The sequence below is a fragment of the Apis cerana genome, linkage group LG4 (assembly GCF_029169275.1).
Source record: "Apis cerana isolate GH-2021 linkage group LG4, AcerK_1.0, whole genome shotgun sequence".
Lineage (NCBI taxonomy): Eukaryota > Metazoa > Arthropoda > Insecta > Hymenoptera > Apidae > Apis > Apis cerana.
The window spans coordinates 13,145,285-13,159,592 of NC_083855.1; the positions used below are offsets into that span (position 1 = coordinate 13,145,285).

The following is a 14,308-nucleotide window of genomic DNA, read 5'->3' on the forward strand; positions in this document are numbered from 1 at the left end:
GAAAGTTGGGGGGAGAGGGCAGTCGTTAAGATCGGGTCGCGGTATCCGTATCGTGCACACGTATCCGTCTCCATGTCCGTTCGGCCGCCTACCACTCAATTGAAAAATATACTCGTTTCGCTCCACTCGATATTTCCATCGACATTCGACATTCGATGTATGCATCAGCTCGAGCATCGGTTCGTTCGTTTCGTTTCATCCGTTTCCATACGGATGCAAAAAAACGCCGGATATACGGATCGAAGAAAAAAAAAAAAGAAATTGTAACCAAATTGCCGCAACATAACGTAAATATATTGGTACATATTTGGCCAAGTATAAATGCGACTGGGGAAGAAGTTTCGTTGCGAAACGGAAGAAAGAGATTCGTTGGATAAAACGTCACAAAAAAGTCGCGTAACGACTTTGCTATCTTATGCAAACGAGCGCCCGACGATACACCGTATGTTTTCGATGATTATTTCGCGAAGCTTAAAATGATCATTCTTCAAAGAGATCATCAGATAAAGTGTTCCGCGTTCGTGCTCGCGAATCGCGCGATACCTCGAATCGATTGACGATCGCACGACGAACGAATGGATATCGTTTCTTCGCTTTTTTGTGACCCCGCGTTACATGAAAAGGAGGGCGGGAGTCCGGGTCCAATCGGATTGGCAGAGAAATACTTATACACATCATACAAACTCGATGTCGAGAGCAACTTGTTCTCTTGTCTTACATCGCTTCGGGAGAAGAGCATCGCAAGAGCCGTTATTAAAAAAAAAAAAAAAAAGAAAAAAGAAAAAACGCTCGTAACCAGGTTTTCCCGCGCGAATGGAACGCGTCTACAATATATACGCGCACGTGTATACACGATGAACAACGGATGCAACGCGATTTTCGAGCGGAGGCCACCGACTCCGCTTCTCGATATTCCAATCCCTTTCTCATTCATCTCTTCTTACTTTACGTCCGCGATTATTCCTCGATTGGTTCGCACAGTGGCAAACGGTGTAGTACGCGCATCGAATGCGAATCAACGCGTTCCGATTTATTTCGTCTCCGCATCGTCCGACACCCGACCACGACATTGAAATCATCGAATCAACGCGTCGATCACGTTCGCGGCAACATCGAGCAACGCGAGAATCGAACGAGGAATCCGTCCGTCCATCGAATATGTATATTGTATATCGTATACTCGAGAATATTTTCCACGATATAGTATAAGACGCGGTACTGCTAATTGGCAGAGGTATGGCGCGATGGAGAAAACGTTTGGAACGGCGGTACCAATTACGAGTTTCCCAGCGTAACGTGGATACGTGGCTTGCGGCGCGACCGGTCCCAGGCGCCGCTGCCCTTTCGGCCGACTCACGCGCATTTACCGGAAACCTTTTTACAACATGGACACGGTTTTACGCGAAACATCGAACCGGCTCGTTGCAAGAAGATCGTAACACGCGAATCCGGGAGAAGATTTGTTCGCACTATTAATTCGCCTCGTATCTCGCGTCGATCGTCCTCGACGATGACGGATCAATTAGAAGAGGCTTCATCTGTCGAACATCGACGCGAACGTCAATCTCTCGAGACGTTATTCGGGAAAGAAAGATTACGCAACGCGATGCGACACATGCGGTAAACGAATGGATGGCTCGAAGATAATTGGCGAGTTCTCTTACCTTGAGAAAACAGCGTCCAACGGGCATATCCTCCGGTACAGTCGCGTTGTACAGCGGTTTCTCGAAGATGGGCTCGTTGTCGTTGAGATCGTGCACCGTGACACGCACTGTCGCGCTACTACTCAAAGGAGGGCGACCCGAGTCTGTCGCGATCACGACTAAAATTGGGGCGGGGTCAGCTTCACAGTCCACGTGAGTTTGGGTCGATATCAGGCCGGATGTTTCGTCGATGGTGAACCACGTGGAATTTAAAAGGGAATACTTGATGGCCGAATTGGCACCTTCGTCGAGATCCGTCGCGGTCACCTTTAAAACCGGTGTACCCGGCTCGGAGGCTTCCAACAAGTGAGCTTCGTATCTGTCTCGAGCGAATTTCGGGGCGTTGTCATTCACATCGGTGACGATCAGGCGGAAGGTTCGAACGGCTCTCAAAGGTGGCGTACCGGCGTCTGTCGCCTCCACCGAGAGATCATAGACCGGCTTTTCCTCGCGATCGAGCGGCCTCTCTACCACCACCAAGTATATTATGTTATCCCTTGTAGCCAAGCCAAAATGTCCTTCGCCGCCGGTCAATGTGACGGTAGCGTTCGAGTACTCGGTCCTCGAATCCGGATCGCTTACCGATATCCTAGCGACGAATTCCCCCGGTTGAGCGCTCTCGCTTATCTTGGGGGTCGCGTCGTCCGAGAGGAAAATAACAGTGATCGCGGGTTGATTGTCGTTCACGTCGGTTACGCGGACCGAGAGGAACGCGCTCGCCTCCAGAGGTTGGGCGCCACGATCCCGCGCAACGATCACCAACTCGTGCCTCTCCTTCGACTCGAAGTCTAACGCCTTGTTCACGTACACCATTCCCGTTTCCGGATCGATGCGAAACATCTCCTCGCGATCCGATTGCCGTCGATTGATCGAGTATTCTATGCGCCCGTTCTCACCTGCATCACTGTCCGTCGCGTTCACTGCGAGTACAGGCGTCCCGACGGTCGCATTCTCCGGTACGCTCGCCACGTATCTAGTTTGATTGAAGATCGGCGGATTGTCGTTCACATCTTGTACCGTCACGTTCACGTGGAGTCTGGAACGAAGCGGCGGAGCACCACCGTCCAACGCCTCTATCACCAGATGATAACGAGATCGAGCCTCACGATCGAGCGAACCGGAATTCTGCAGATCCAGGTAAAGGACACCGTCGCGGCCACGATGCTGGGACAATCTGAACGCGTCCTCGTGATTTCCGGACACGATCTCGTAACGTTGGGTCGAGTATTGGCCGAGATCGGGATCCTTGGCCGGTGGCAGAGCTCGTTTCGCGTCCCGAGGAGAATTCTCCGGAAACTCGACGTCCACGTGATCCACAGGAAACGTTGGCGCGTTATCGTTCTCGTCGAGAACCTTCACCACCACTTGAATGTTCTGCGGCAACGCTACCAAACTGTAGGACGGCCTCGTTTCCCGATCCAACGCCACTTTTGTCCTTATCTCGCCTGTCGCGTGATCCACTATCAAGTCCGAATCGACCGCGGATCCGGAAACCGACACGATCAAGTACGGCGGACTGTCGGCGTCGATGAAACCCACCCTGGTACCCGGTCGAGCGTTCTCCGAGACCTCCAAGTATCTTACGAGCTCGGAACGCGTGCCCGGGGCGAGAGTCGCTCCCAGGACGAGGAACAGTAGCAGGTGCCGCATCCTGGGGGCCTCCACAACCACCTCCACCTCCACCTCCGCCCTCCTTCGCTATTATCTCGATTCTCTTTCCATTTCTGGACGATCGATCGTGAAATGATGCCTCCGAATCTTCTTCATACGGCCACAAAAACCTACTCGCTCTCTTTCTCTTTCCCTCTCCCTCCCTCTCTCCCTCTCTCTCTCCCTCTCTCTATCCGTCTGTCTGTCCGTCTCAGTTTGTCCGTCTTTCCGTTTCTTAATCGAAAAAATCCGAGCACGAGTTTCGTCCGTTTCGTCGATATTTTAAAAAAATTCACCGGCTAAAGAGAGCGTTTATACACTATTAATCGACACATTGATCACCCACTACCTAACAGTATCACCACCACAATCACGATTCTATCCAGCTCGTTTCTCTCGTAAACACTTCCACTATTCCTTTCTAGGAATTACGTTCGACTGTGCGTTCGCGCCTATCCTTCCGTGTATAACCTGCCTGCCGATCCTTTCGACCAACGAACCAGCGTCTCTGAAGGTGACTGTGCTAGATTATAAACATGCCGTTCGCCAGGACTCGCTATGCCTCGTGGAAATTCCTTCGGTAGATGCGAGCTTATCCGATCCCGTTCCACCTTCTTCTCCTCTCCTTTTCTCTCTTTCAAATCACTTATTTCTTTCCTTTCCTCGTTTCCTCTTCTATGGTTCTTCCTTCTTCTTCTTCTTCTTCTTCTACTACCTTTCGTTCTAACACCGCGTACGTGCTCTCTCGTCCTCTTTCTTACTTTCTCTCCCTAGGTTTATCTCCTTCTCTCTAGCAACCCGTGGTATCCGCGCTGTCCTCACCTCTTCTAGAATATCTTCGCCTCGAGATATCGTACATTCCTCGCGTTAGATTCACGTCCGATAACTCGACGATCAACACGATCGGTCGCGAACTCGCCACGATCGCTTCACGTCTGGAACGCTCTTCATCTCTTGGCTTCCGTCGGATCCGATTCAAAAATTCATTCTAGACGTTTACAATTTTCTCCGCCAACCGATCTCTATACCTTTAGTTTCGTAATCTCTTCTTCTTTTCTCATTTTCATCGACCACCATTAACCGATTTGCATACAAATTTTCGTTCTCTTGAATTTCGTATTCGAAAAATGATCGATCGAACGGTCGTTCATTCGTTCTCTCCTCCTTTGGATGTTAACGGGCAAATAAGACGAATCGAAATGTTTCGTTGACCGCTCTTCTCCTTTTTTATTTATTTATTTTTTTTTTTTTTTTTTTTTGCCGCGAATTTACTTTTCACCTCGATTCGCAACTGTATTTACGTCTAAACAGCATCAGCCGATCTTTCCCCAAAAACTGTCACGCACGATACACTGCCTACACGACGGCCAACAACCAACACGATCCACGAACGATGAACACGATGCGAACCACCTTACAAGAAAAAAATCACATTTGATACGACTTTTCCACGTCGCGTATCATAGAACGTTCACTCCGATCCTCTCTCTCTCTAGGTAGAGTCTCCTTTCGCTTCGATACACCTCTTTCTCGATTCCTCTGTATATTATACAAGTTCGATCTGAGATCTCGCGCACACGCGATCGATCGAACGAAACGTAGCGAATCGCAAGGATTTTAAATAATCGATCTTGTGGTTTAACAACAAGCCTCGACGAACAACGGCTGATGAAAATGGAAACACTGCGTGAGAGATGTTGGCGTTGTTGGGCCCAGCGTCCGTTCCGCGCGGCTTCGAGGTTAGGCATGCACTGACATGGCGGCACCTGCAAGGCCTACCCTTCCCCTGACACGATCGACTCGGCTGGCTCGGTCAGGGGAACCCGGCTGGACCCAAACGGCGGCCATCTTGGAGAGGGGAGCGGTAGTACAGCGTACCTCGATATACCGGAGCCTCGGCATTCAGCTCGCTTCGCAGCATCGAGCAGCTAGACTAACTATACCAAACTCTGCCTGCCTGCTTGTCTGCTTACTTGCTCGCTTGCCCGTTTGCTCGTCTGCCCGCTTGCTCATGTCTTTCCTTCTCTCTCTCTCTCTCTCTCTCTCTCTCTCTCTCTCTCTCTCTCTCTCTCTCTCTCACTCACTTTCTTCTTACTCTTTCTTCTCTGTTTCCAACTCTGTTCCCCTTCGCCGTTGATTCTTTCTCTTTCTCTCGCCTCACAGATTTCTCGTTTCTTTCCTCGTCTAGCTCGTTTACCACCTTCCAACCTACCTGAGAGTTCGGTATGCGAAGAACCGACTTACCATCGGCGCTCATTCCGCGCTCAGCCCTACGAGTCTCTTCTACGCCTGTGCCAAAGGTCCTGGAATTTCGTGACGTGACGAGAGAGATTCCGGATAGTTTGCATGCTGAGTACGAACTTTCGCGTTTTTTTTTCAGTGAAATCGTTGAAATTCGACGAACGAGCGAACGCTTCTTTTGATAAAAGCGCGCGCTCTTTCTTTTCTCATTACGAATTGTGTATTTACGCGACATAGATCCAACTATGTCGCACTGTTTCCGTTTAAAGAAAATTATGAAATTTGCATCTTAACGGGAAGCGGTGCATTAATTTTGACCATCTGTTAACAGTCTTTTGAAAGGGCAAAAGATCGATATTGATTTCACGAGATATTTGGATACGACAATATTAAACTCTTACGTTTTCCGAGATAATCGCGTGTTTCGATAATATATTTCGCAGCATTTTGTGCATAGATCACCGATAGTTTACACTCGGCACGCAGCTAGACCATAAGTGATAAATTCTCGCGTTAATAATTCCACGGTGCATCACAGATGACTCATGATGCGCGAGTGGCGTGACCGAGAATCTAAAAGCATGGCCTTCTCTCTCTTCCTTTCCTCCCCTTCTCCCTCCCCTCTTAACTCTTCTAAAGAACGAACAAATAAACAAATAAAGTTCCTATACAGGCACGCGCTGGAATTTCATATGCGCCAAGAATTCAGATTAGCGCGCAATTATGCGCAGTTTCGATATCTCGCGCGCTAACGCTCTTACTTTTTATCTTATGTAAAAGACGACAGCAAGGATCGCGAAACAGCTCTAAGTTCTGTTTAAACGTGTCCAATCCATTGAAAACTGGACTATCTGTTCTCCGTCTAAGAAGTGGGAAGTGTGAAAGCGATCGACGGAAATGTCAACGTTCCCGTGCGAAATCCCGAGCTGGAACGAAAGGAAGATCCATCGGGTTCTGTCGACTCGCGCGACGCGTCCCGAGGGTCGAGGACCTTGCTTGGCTCCTCTACCTGACTCTACGAGTAGGCAGATAAATCCGCCGCCTACTACTACTCGCTACGGACAATGCGCTCGAGATGGTGCATCATCGTCCGTATTGTTTGCTCAACCATCGGCCACACGGCCCGATCTCTCGCAGGTGCTGGATGCGGGAAAGAGATCCGCTACAAACGCGTAACGCGAACAACAACCTTTCTTCCATCATCGAATTTCAATTTCATTCACATAATACGTATTAGAACAGAAATTAATTTAATGTCTTTGAATCTCGTCTACATTCTAATTACGCATATTTCCGTAATACATGATTTGTGAAAAATATGGACGATCAAAACTTTTTTACCTTGTTCTTTTTTCCTTTTTCTTCTTCTTCTTCTTTTCCGTCCCCTCCATCTTCCTTTCCCGTCCGTTTCCCCCTTCTATCTTCATCGTTGTCGCGATCCTTTCTTTTTTATTCTTTTCCGTTTTCTTTATAGTCGACATTTTTATTTATCTTTTTATTCGCTCCGCAATTATCCTCCTCCTAATTCTCCTCGACTTTGCGATTCTTCCTTCCTTCTTCTTCTATCCCTCTCTCTCGTTAGATCGATATTTTTTTCTTCTTCATTCCGAAGAAGAAAGAAAGAAAGAGAAAAAGTGCCATTGTCACCGTTCAGACGCCTTCCCATTAAAGAACGTCAGGGATTTCTACGAAATCTTTCCGCTGTACGCCAATTTCGGCGTGGTATAGTGGCACGGTGGCATGGCCGTTAGGGGAAAATTACAGAGTTCGGAAATAAAGGGAGAAAGAAGAAAAAGATAGAGAAGAAATGGAAAGAACCAAAGTGATCTGCGGATACGAGAAAAGAGCACGCAGCGATAATCCGAGGCCGAAGAGTGGAAAGGACCGACAAAGCTCTCGTCATTAAACGAAATGATTACCGGTCGCGAGGGCCACCTACACCCCAACTCACTGTCAAGGACATAGATCGTTCAAAGATGGAAGATTCTCAACTTTTCTGAAAGAAAAAATTTAAGGGAGAATTTCAACTTCCGCCATCTCTAATCCTCCTTAATCACCTTCCTTCCTTACCCTTTCTCGTTGTTTCTATCTATTGAATCTATCCTTTTTTTTTTCGCGACGATGTAACGATTACTTTCATCGACTGAAAGTAAAAAGGATTATTGCTCGTGATAGGAAAAAAAAAAAAAAAAAAAGAAATAAAAGAAAAGAAAATTTAGAAGAAAAAAGAAGGAGAAGTAGACAAAGGAGAAGTAACTATGTTTCTTACGAGCTAAGATGCAACGATGGTACTAAGCGGACCGAGTACGATCGAGTTACCAGTTTCGAATGTCCGCAGTAGTCGTGTGTGAGTGGATCTAAAGTTTCGCGCTCGGATTTCGTAAAAAACATGATTTCGAAACGGGCAATAGAAAACTCAATAGATAGACAACTTTGTGGGACGAAAGATCGTCTTCGATCTTTTTGATCTTCTTCTATATATTCTTTGCTTCGTCTCTTTTCTATTTTCAGATCGGTGACGTATATACATATATATATATACATGTACGATTCACTTCGTACGGCAAACTATACTAATGTTAAATAAGAGAGTGGAAAAAAAGGATGGATCGGGAAGACGAAGCAAAAGGAAGAAACCGAGGTAAGAGATTTCGTCGAGGCGTAGTAGAGGGGCACTGAAAATTGGAAACTGGTGGGGGTGATGGAGACCAGCCGCATAATGACAGGGTGCCTCACGCCAAGGCCCCGCTAACGAACCGGCCCACGAGACCCAAAAGGGTCCAGGCTAGGAGACGACACTGTATTATTTTACCATTTCGGGGGTCGGGGGCATCATCAGAAATCATCGCCGAATCCATATAATCAGTAGACGGTTACGTGCAGCTATGATTTTAAAAGCAGAAGGAAGGGGACCGAGAGGGGTAAAAAGGACTAAGGGAGGGAGGATGAGACCTAATAAGGCGAACGGTGGTAGGTACTTTCGATATCTTCGTCCTCGTCTCCGTTCTCGCCCTCGCCCTCATCCTCGTCATCGTCATCGTCGTCGTCGTCGTCGTCGTCGTCATACTCATCCCCAACCTCATCTTCGTCATCGTCATCGCCTCGTCTCTCGAAGATCTTTCGAACTTCTGAGTTCTTGATACCAACTTATAGTACTCGTTGCGGCCACTAATGACACAGACCCGATAAAAAGTAAACCCCTTCTACCTTTCTCTCCCCTCCGCACCATCTCCTGCTCTTCCTCCTCCGCTATCTTGACGCGTTACACGAAAGGTAGAGCTTAAAACGTTCCAATGAGCTCGCAAATGCTCGGACGAAACGATCCTGGAGCGCGATCAGAGACGAACGTACGAAATTACATCGCAAAAAAAAAAAAAAATAAATAAATGTACGTATACACTTAGTTACATTACGTAGAAATGAAGAAGAATCAGAAAATCGATAAAAACTCAAATACTTATTCTTCTCTCATGTTCTGCGGATCTATTATATTATATTTATTTTAAAGATCTAGAACGGAATAGAATAATCCGCTAATTTCGATTAAATATTAGATGATAAACGAAAAAAAAAAAATGTTCGTTTTACTTAATAATGTTGGACATGGAAATAAAATTAATATTTATTATATGAAATATTAGTTATTGCAATTGCGGAAAACTCCCATGAGAAGATCAAGATTAAGGCAAAATACGAAAAAGCGATACGATACACATACACGATCACACGGTGAAAGTTGATTGATAAAGATCTAAATGAATGTTGTTGGTGGATATGAAATGCCTCTTGTGCGTACCGAGTCCATTTTGCGTAGGAACGACCGGTTTGTTACAAAAATCGAATAAAACATTCACGTGTCGATCGATAACTTGAATCTTTGAAAAAAATATATTGAATAAAATTTACATGTTAGTTTCCTTGACCTGTTTTGCGTACAGCAAGTGAAGAAAAATGGTAAATGATTCGGTAAATTTATTCTAGTAGAATTCCAAATATCTTTCCTAAATATCTATCATCCTTGAAAAAAAAAGATAACAAATCATTCGAAAAAACCATAAAAATACAAGAATAAAATAAAAATATTGAAATATATAACGTGACACGCGTTATATCTATAATTAGAAAAATTTTATCTAAATCGATATTGGAATTAGTTTTAAAATTTGCGTATCCGCAAATTTCCGATCGTATCCGCGAATCGATCGTAAGATAACATGATTTTTTTTACACTTCTCTTCGTTTTTATATCGTCTTCTTCCTCCTCTATCTTTGACACACAATCAAAATGACTATGCTCTCCGCAAATTGCTACATCTTTGTCATTGAATCAAATAATATATCCTATATATATATATATATATATATATATATATATATATATATATATATATATAATTGATATTTTTTTATATTTTTCTTGTCATAATTTTGTTGTATACCTAATTCTATCATATTTATAAATATTACAAGAATAACTTGTTTTGTTGTTATCATTTAAAAATCGAAAAATTATCAATGATCGTTACGTGCATGTGTCGTTATCATTAGTCGACATATATAAAAGGCAGAAGAAAGTTACACAACTAGATATTTTAAAAGTAGAAAGAAGTACATAGCGTCATCTCTCGCCAATACGATGTACGAGAAACGATGAATCCTTCGATAAGTGCTAATTTAGGAAACATATGAATGGCATAAAAAAATTTCATTACATTTCTTTTTTCTTTTTTTTTTATAAAATACATATATGAATATATATATATATATATATTATGGTTTTAAAGGGATAATTGGCCAATACTGAGGTTTCGCTTTATCCCTGTGTCTATCAACCGTAGCTTGAAGTGCAGTTTCCATTGCCAATATTGTGGAACTCGCATCACCATATAACAATTTTGCATTACTATTCCTTGTATGCATCCATGTTGCTCCACCTTGAATATTCATATTCTCCTCTTCCTCTTTCTTCTTTTTAATAGATATTTCTGATTCTCTCAATTTTTTCAATTCAAATTTATGTCTCATGCTTTGCTCCAAGAAATTCATCATTTCTTCATTTATATGAAATTCAATATTTCCACTTTCTTCGCTCGATGTTGTTTCTTCGCATTCTTCTTCTACATTCGTACGCTTGTAATCATTTTTTTTTTTAACATTCAAAGAATGCCGTTGATCCTTTTCACGTATCACAGATTTCAATTTATCTCTTAATATTTGATTTTCATGTTCCAACGCAATACATCGAGTTTTCCACCAAATTATACTATGTCTAAAAATTAATATTATTTATCGAAATATATTTTTTTTTTTTCCGCTTTCTTAAATCGAATTCGATGAAATTTTGATTCTTCATACTTTAGTACATTCTTTATACTTTAACAAATATATATAAACTAACCTTTTTTGCCATTCCTGAGCAGCCGTATAATTTTCCCAAAAGGAGTTAGCTTGCATCGTATCGGTGATTAATTTTTCTTTAGAGATAAAAATATTACAACGTTCTGAAATAAATCCCAAACGTTTTGCAGACTTAACCTCAAATTTTATTTGTTCGCGTCGTTGCTTTTTTAAATGTCTCCTTCTTTTTCGACTTCTTACACGTTGTATACCAACAAATTCCATATCTTATAATCGTTTCGTTCAAAGTTACGATCGAAGAAATAACATTATCAACCCATTTATATTATTTCACAGCAATTACGATCAACGAGACATCTAAATGTACGACACTACAAGCACAAATTAAACCTTTCATTCAATCTATAACCGATACGAATATTTTAGTACGATATGAATATTTTCGCAGATAAAACGAGAATAGATTTATCAAGCGATCTATTAAGTCATTAAGTATAAAATATTTAAATCATAAATGAGATAGAAAATGCAGCTATACATCTAATAAATTTTTTTGTCTTCCATTCTAGGAAGATTTCAAAGTCCTATATCAATTATATTTTTTTATTAATACCGTATAATAAATCGTTAGAGAACTTAGACAATTAACTCTAAAATTTGTTAAACGATTAATTATTGCATTTTTACTTTTTTCATGACATACGATGAATATATCGGCTGTTGTTACGCATTCGAGAAATTAATCAAACAAGAAAAAAAATCTATTTAATCGAATTAACAACCATAGCATTCTCCCCTATGTAAAAGCATATTCTTAGAAAAATAAATTTAAAATAGTAAGTTATTTCTAAAATTAATACATTCAATGATTTATTATATATTGCACACACACATATAATAATAAATTGTGTATTATAAAATTAATAAATTATATTAAAAATAATTAAAAATAAGTAATTAAAAATAGAATATTATAAAAGAATATAAATATAAATATATATATATTTATTTTCTTTTTTAAATATTTATTTTAAATATTTTAAATATTTTAAATATTTTTTTAAATATTTCATGTTAAAATATCGTTAAAAATCTAATTTTCATTAGACAGATAACTATCTATAATGTTATCAAGACGGATAATCTTGTTCGTTAAACTATAGCATAAGCTAAATACCTAGATTAGATATTTAAGCAGGTATAAAAGTAGATTAGTAAGAATTAGTTCTTATATTTAATCTGAAATATAAGATATCTAGTCCGTGACTATAATTATCATAATTCGAGAAGAATACTTTTATCACAGATAATACTTAGAATGAACACGATATTTTATCGGATTTTGTGTCACATATTCTGAAATACCGAAAATACCGACTCTTAAAAAAGTATCATGTGGCGACATCTCGACGAAACTAATTTTACCGACCATCAATTCGGCTAACAAGTCGGAGCGACATGTGACAATCGAGAATAAAAGTCGAAAGCATTAGGACTGAATATTATAAAGTAAGAATATATCTTCTATATATAATAAAAAGGATTAACAATAAAATGTTTTAATTTTTTCTTTTTTTATAGTAACTTTAACATGAAATTGATATGACTTTGTTGTGATTTCGCGAGGAGATAAAAAAAAATTGCAAACACGTGATTTCACGAGAATAAGATAAGCGGGCATGTTGCACAGCTAATGAAACGAAATACGTTCGCCTCAAAAGACAATGATAAAGAAAAGAAGAATATCTTTATATAACTGTACAGGCAAGAAATTGAGGTAAATGATGAATTTTTAAAATTATTACAATAGAAAAACAAATGAATAAATTCGAACGAAATTGAATATTAGACAAAAAACGAGGCAGGCTGAAGATTGAAATAAATGATGAATTGTTAATGTTACTACGGTTCGGAATAAGAAACAGATACATCTTTTTTTGATTTCAGATTAAAATCAGATTTTTAAATTTTAGCAGAAATAGCAGATAATAATAAGACAAAATGTGCCCAGGGGATGCATCATGAGAATAATATCGAAGAAAATTGGCATATGACAAGCTATGGAAACAAAAGAAAGATGTTATCGAAGAAATTAAAATAACAATCAAGGGCTTGAAAGGCGGAACAGAAGATTTCGGTAGCAAATACAAGGATGATAAGTTTATTATTATTCTAAAATGCTTAGAAACATCTATTTAGGACAGTATCATAACAAACGTATACGTAAACAACACATTAAAATCAAGGAATGGGAAACTAAATTGCCTATCGATTGCCTAACGAAGTAATGACAAAATAATAATATACCAACACAAGAGTTAAGTACGTACATCTTTACAACAAAGTCCAGCTTAAATACCTTGCTAGAGTTTGGTTCAATAAGTTTTTTCAAGAGATATCTTAAGTAAAATAAAACAAAATCTAATGATTTTAAACTATACTAAAAAAATAATTCAATTATATATTATATATCAATAATTACTCAATAAAATCATGTATGCGAATCTTGTACAAATTAGATGAATGTTTAATAAATATTTTTTTTTTATATCAGCAGATACTATATCTTTTATAAATGCCTTTCTCATTTATTTTGGACTAACGGACAACCGAAAGAGAGAGAAATTTTCAAGACAGCATTCAACGACAACGGCTCAAGAGATGATGGAAAAAGATCAAGATCTTTTTATTCTATTTTTTTGAGTTTCTGAAACCAATTATATAGAATGAATTAATAAAACTTAATAACAGTTTAAAAAAAAAGATTTGAAAAAAATAAAAACAAGTGAAAAATTTTGTTCGATATATCGATTCAATATGTACCGAATCCGAATGAAAAATCTATATCTTAATTTGGAAGAACATTCGACACATTGCAAATATATATTATTAAATTAAAATAACAATTTTTATGTTTATAATTATTCTTATACAATATATCGAATCGTCGAATACGTAAAAAATAATAATATATATTAAAAGAAAATAATAAATTTCAGAATAAAATATGGAATCTAGTGTCACAAAAGATATAATAGAATATATATATAAAAAGAATAAAATATGGAATCACAAAAGATAATTTTTAATATATCAAACTATTTAAAATAAATGTCACAAAAAAAAGAGAATATTTAACTTTTATAAAAAATGCTATTTAAATAAATTAATATGAATTTATTAAGTATCCTTATTTATTCGTTAACGCAATCTTTATTCTTCTATCTTTTGTTTATAGTCTCGTTAAATCTTAGTAGATTATTTCTGACGATGATTTACGACCGATTGCTTGCAAAATCCTTTCTTTACTACACGTCAAATATAATAGTAATTCGAATTAATATTACATCTATAGA

General features: G+C 39.6%; 2 protein-coding genes and 1 long non-coding RNA gene across 5 annotated transcripts in view; 1 reads left to right on the forward strand and 2 right to left on the reverse strand.

The window, feature by feature from the left end:
• Positions 1-6,046, reverse strand: part of LOC108000798 (protein dachsous) — a 178,323-nt gene extending 172,277 nt beyond the window's left edge. The window contains exon 1 of one of the 2 annotated variants that reach the window (XM_062074553.1): positions 1,665-6,046. In XM_062074553.1, coding sequence (XP_061930537.1) covers positions 1,665-3,353 — 1,689 coding nt within the window. In that variant the 5' untranslated portion in view covers positions 3,354-6,046. The remainder of the gene's footprint in view (positions 1-1,664) is intronic. The other variant, XM_062074554.1, reaches the window with a different exon arrangement.
• Positions 6,047-10,307: 4,261 nt separating this feature from the next.
• On the reverse strand, positions 10,308-11,744 carry LOC108000812 (gem-associated protein 8). The gene is made up of 2 exons (XM_017061419.3): positions 10,993-11,744; positions 10,308-10,863 (listed from the first exon to the last, which is right to left on the reverse strand). Exons 1-2 carry the CDS (start codon positions 11,214-11,216, stop codon positions 10,365-10,367), a joined length of 723 nt encoding a protein of 240 aa, XP_016916908.1. The 5' UTR covers positions 11,217-11,744; the 3' UTR covers positions 10,308-10,364.
• Positions 11,745-12,180: 436 nt separating this feature from the next.
• On the forward strand, positions 12,181-14,132 carry LOC108000811 (uncharacterized). 2 transcript variants are annotated; one of them, XR_001766607.3, is made up of 4 exons: positions 12,181-12,461; positions 12,534-12,729; positions 12,900-13,274; positions 13,510-14,132. It is a non-coding gene; the product is annotated as an uncharacterized LOC108000811 (long non-coding RNA). The 2 variants fall into 2 exon arrangements; XR_001766606.3 differs by having other exon boundaries at positions 12,260-12,461; positions 13,507-14,132.
• The last annotated feature ends 176 nt before the right edge of the window (positions 14,133-14,308 follow it).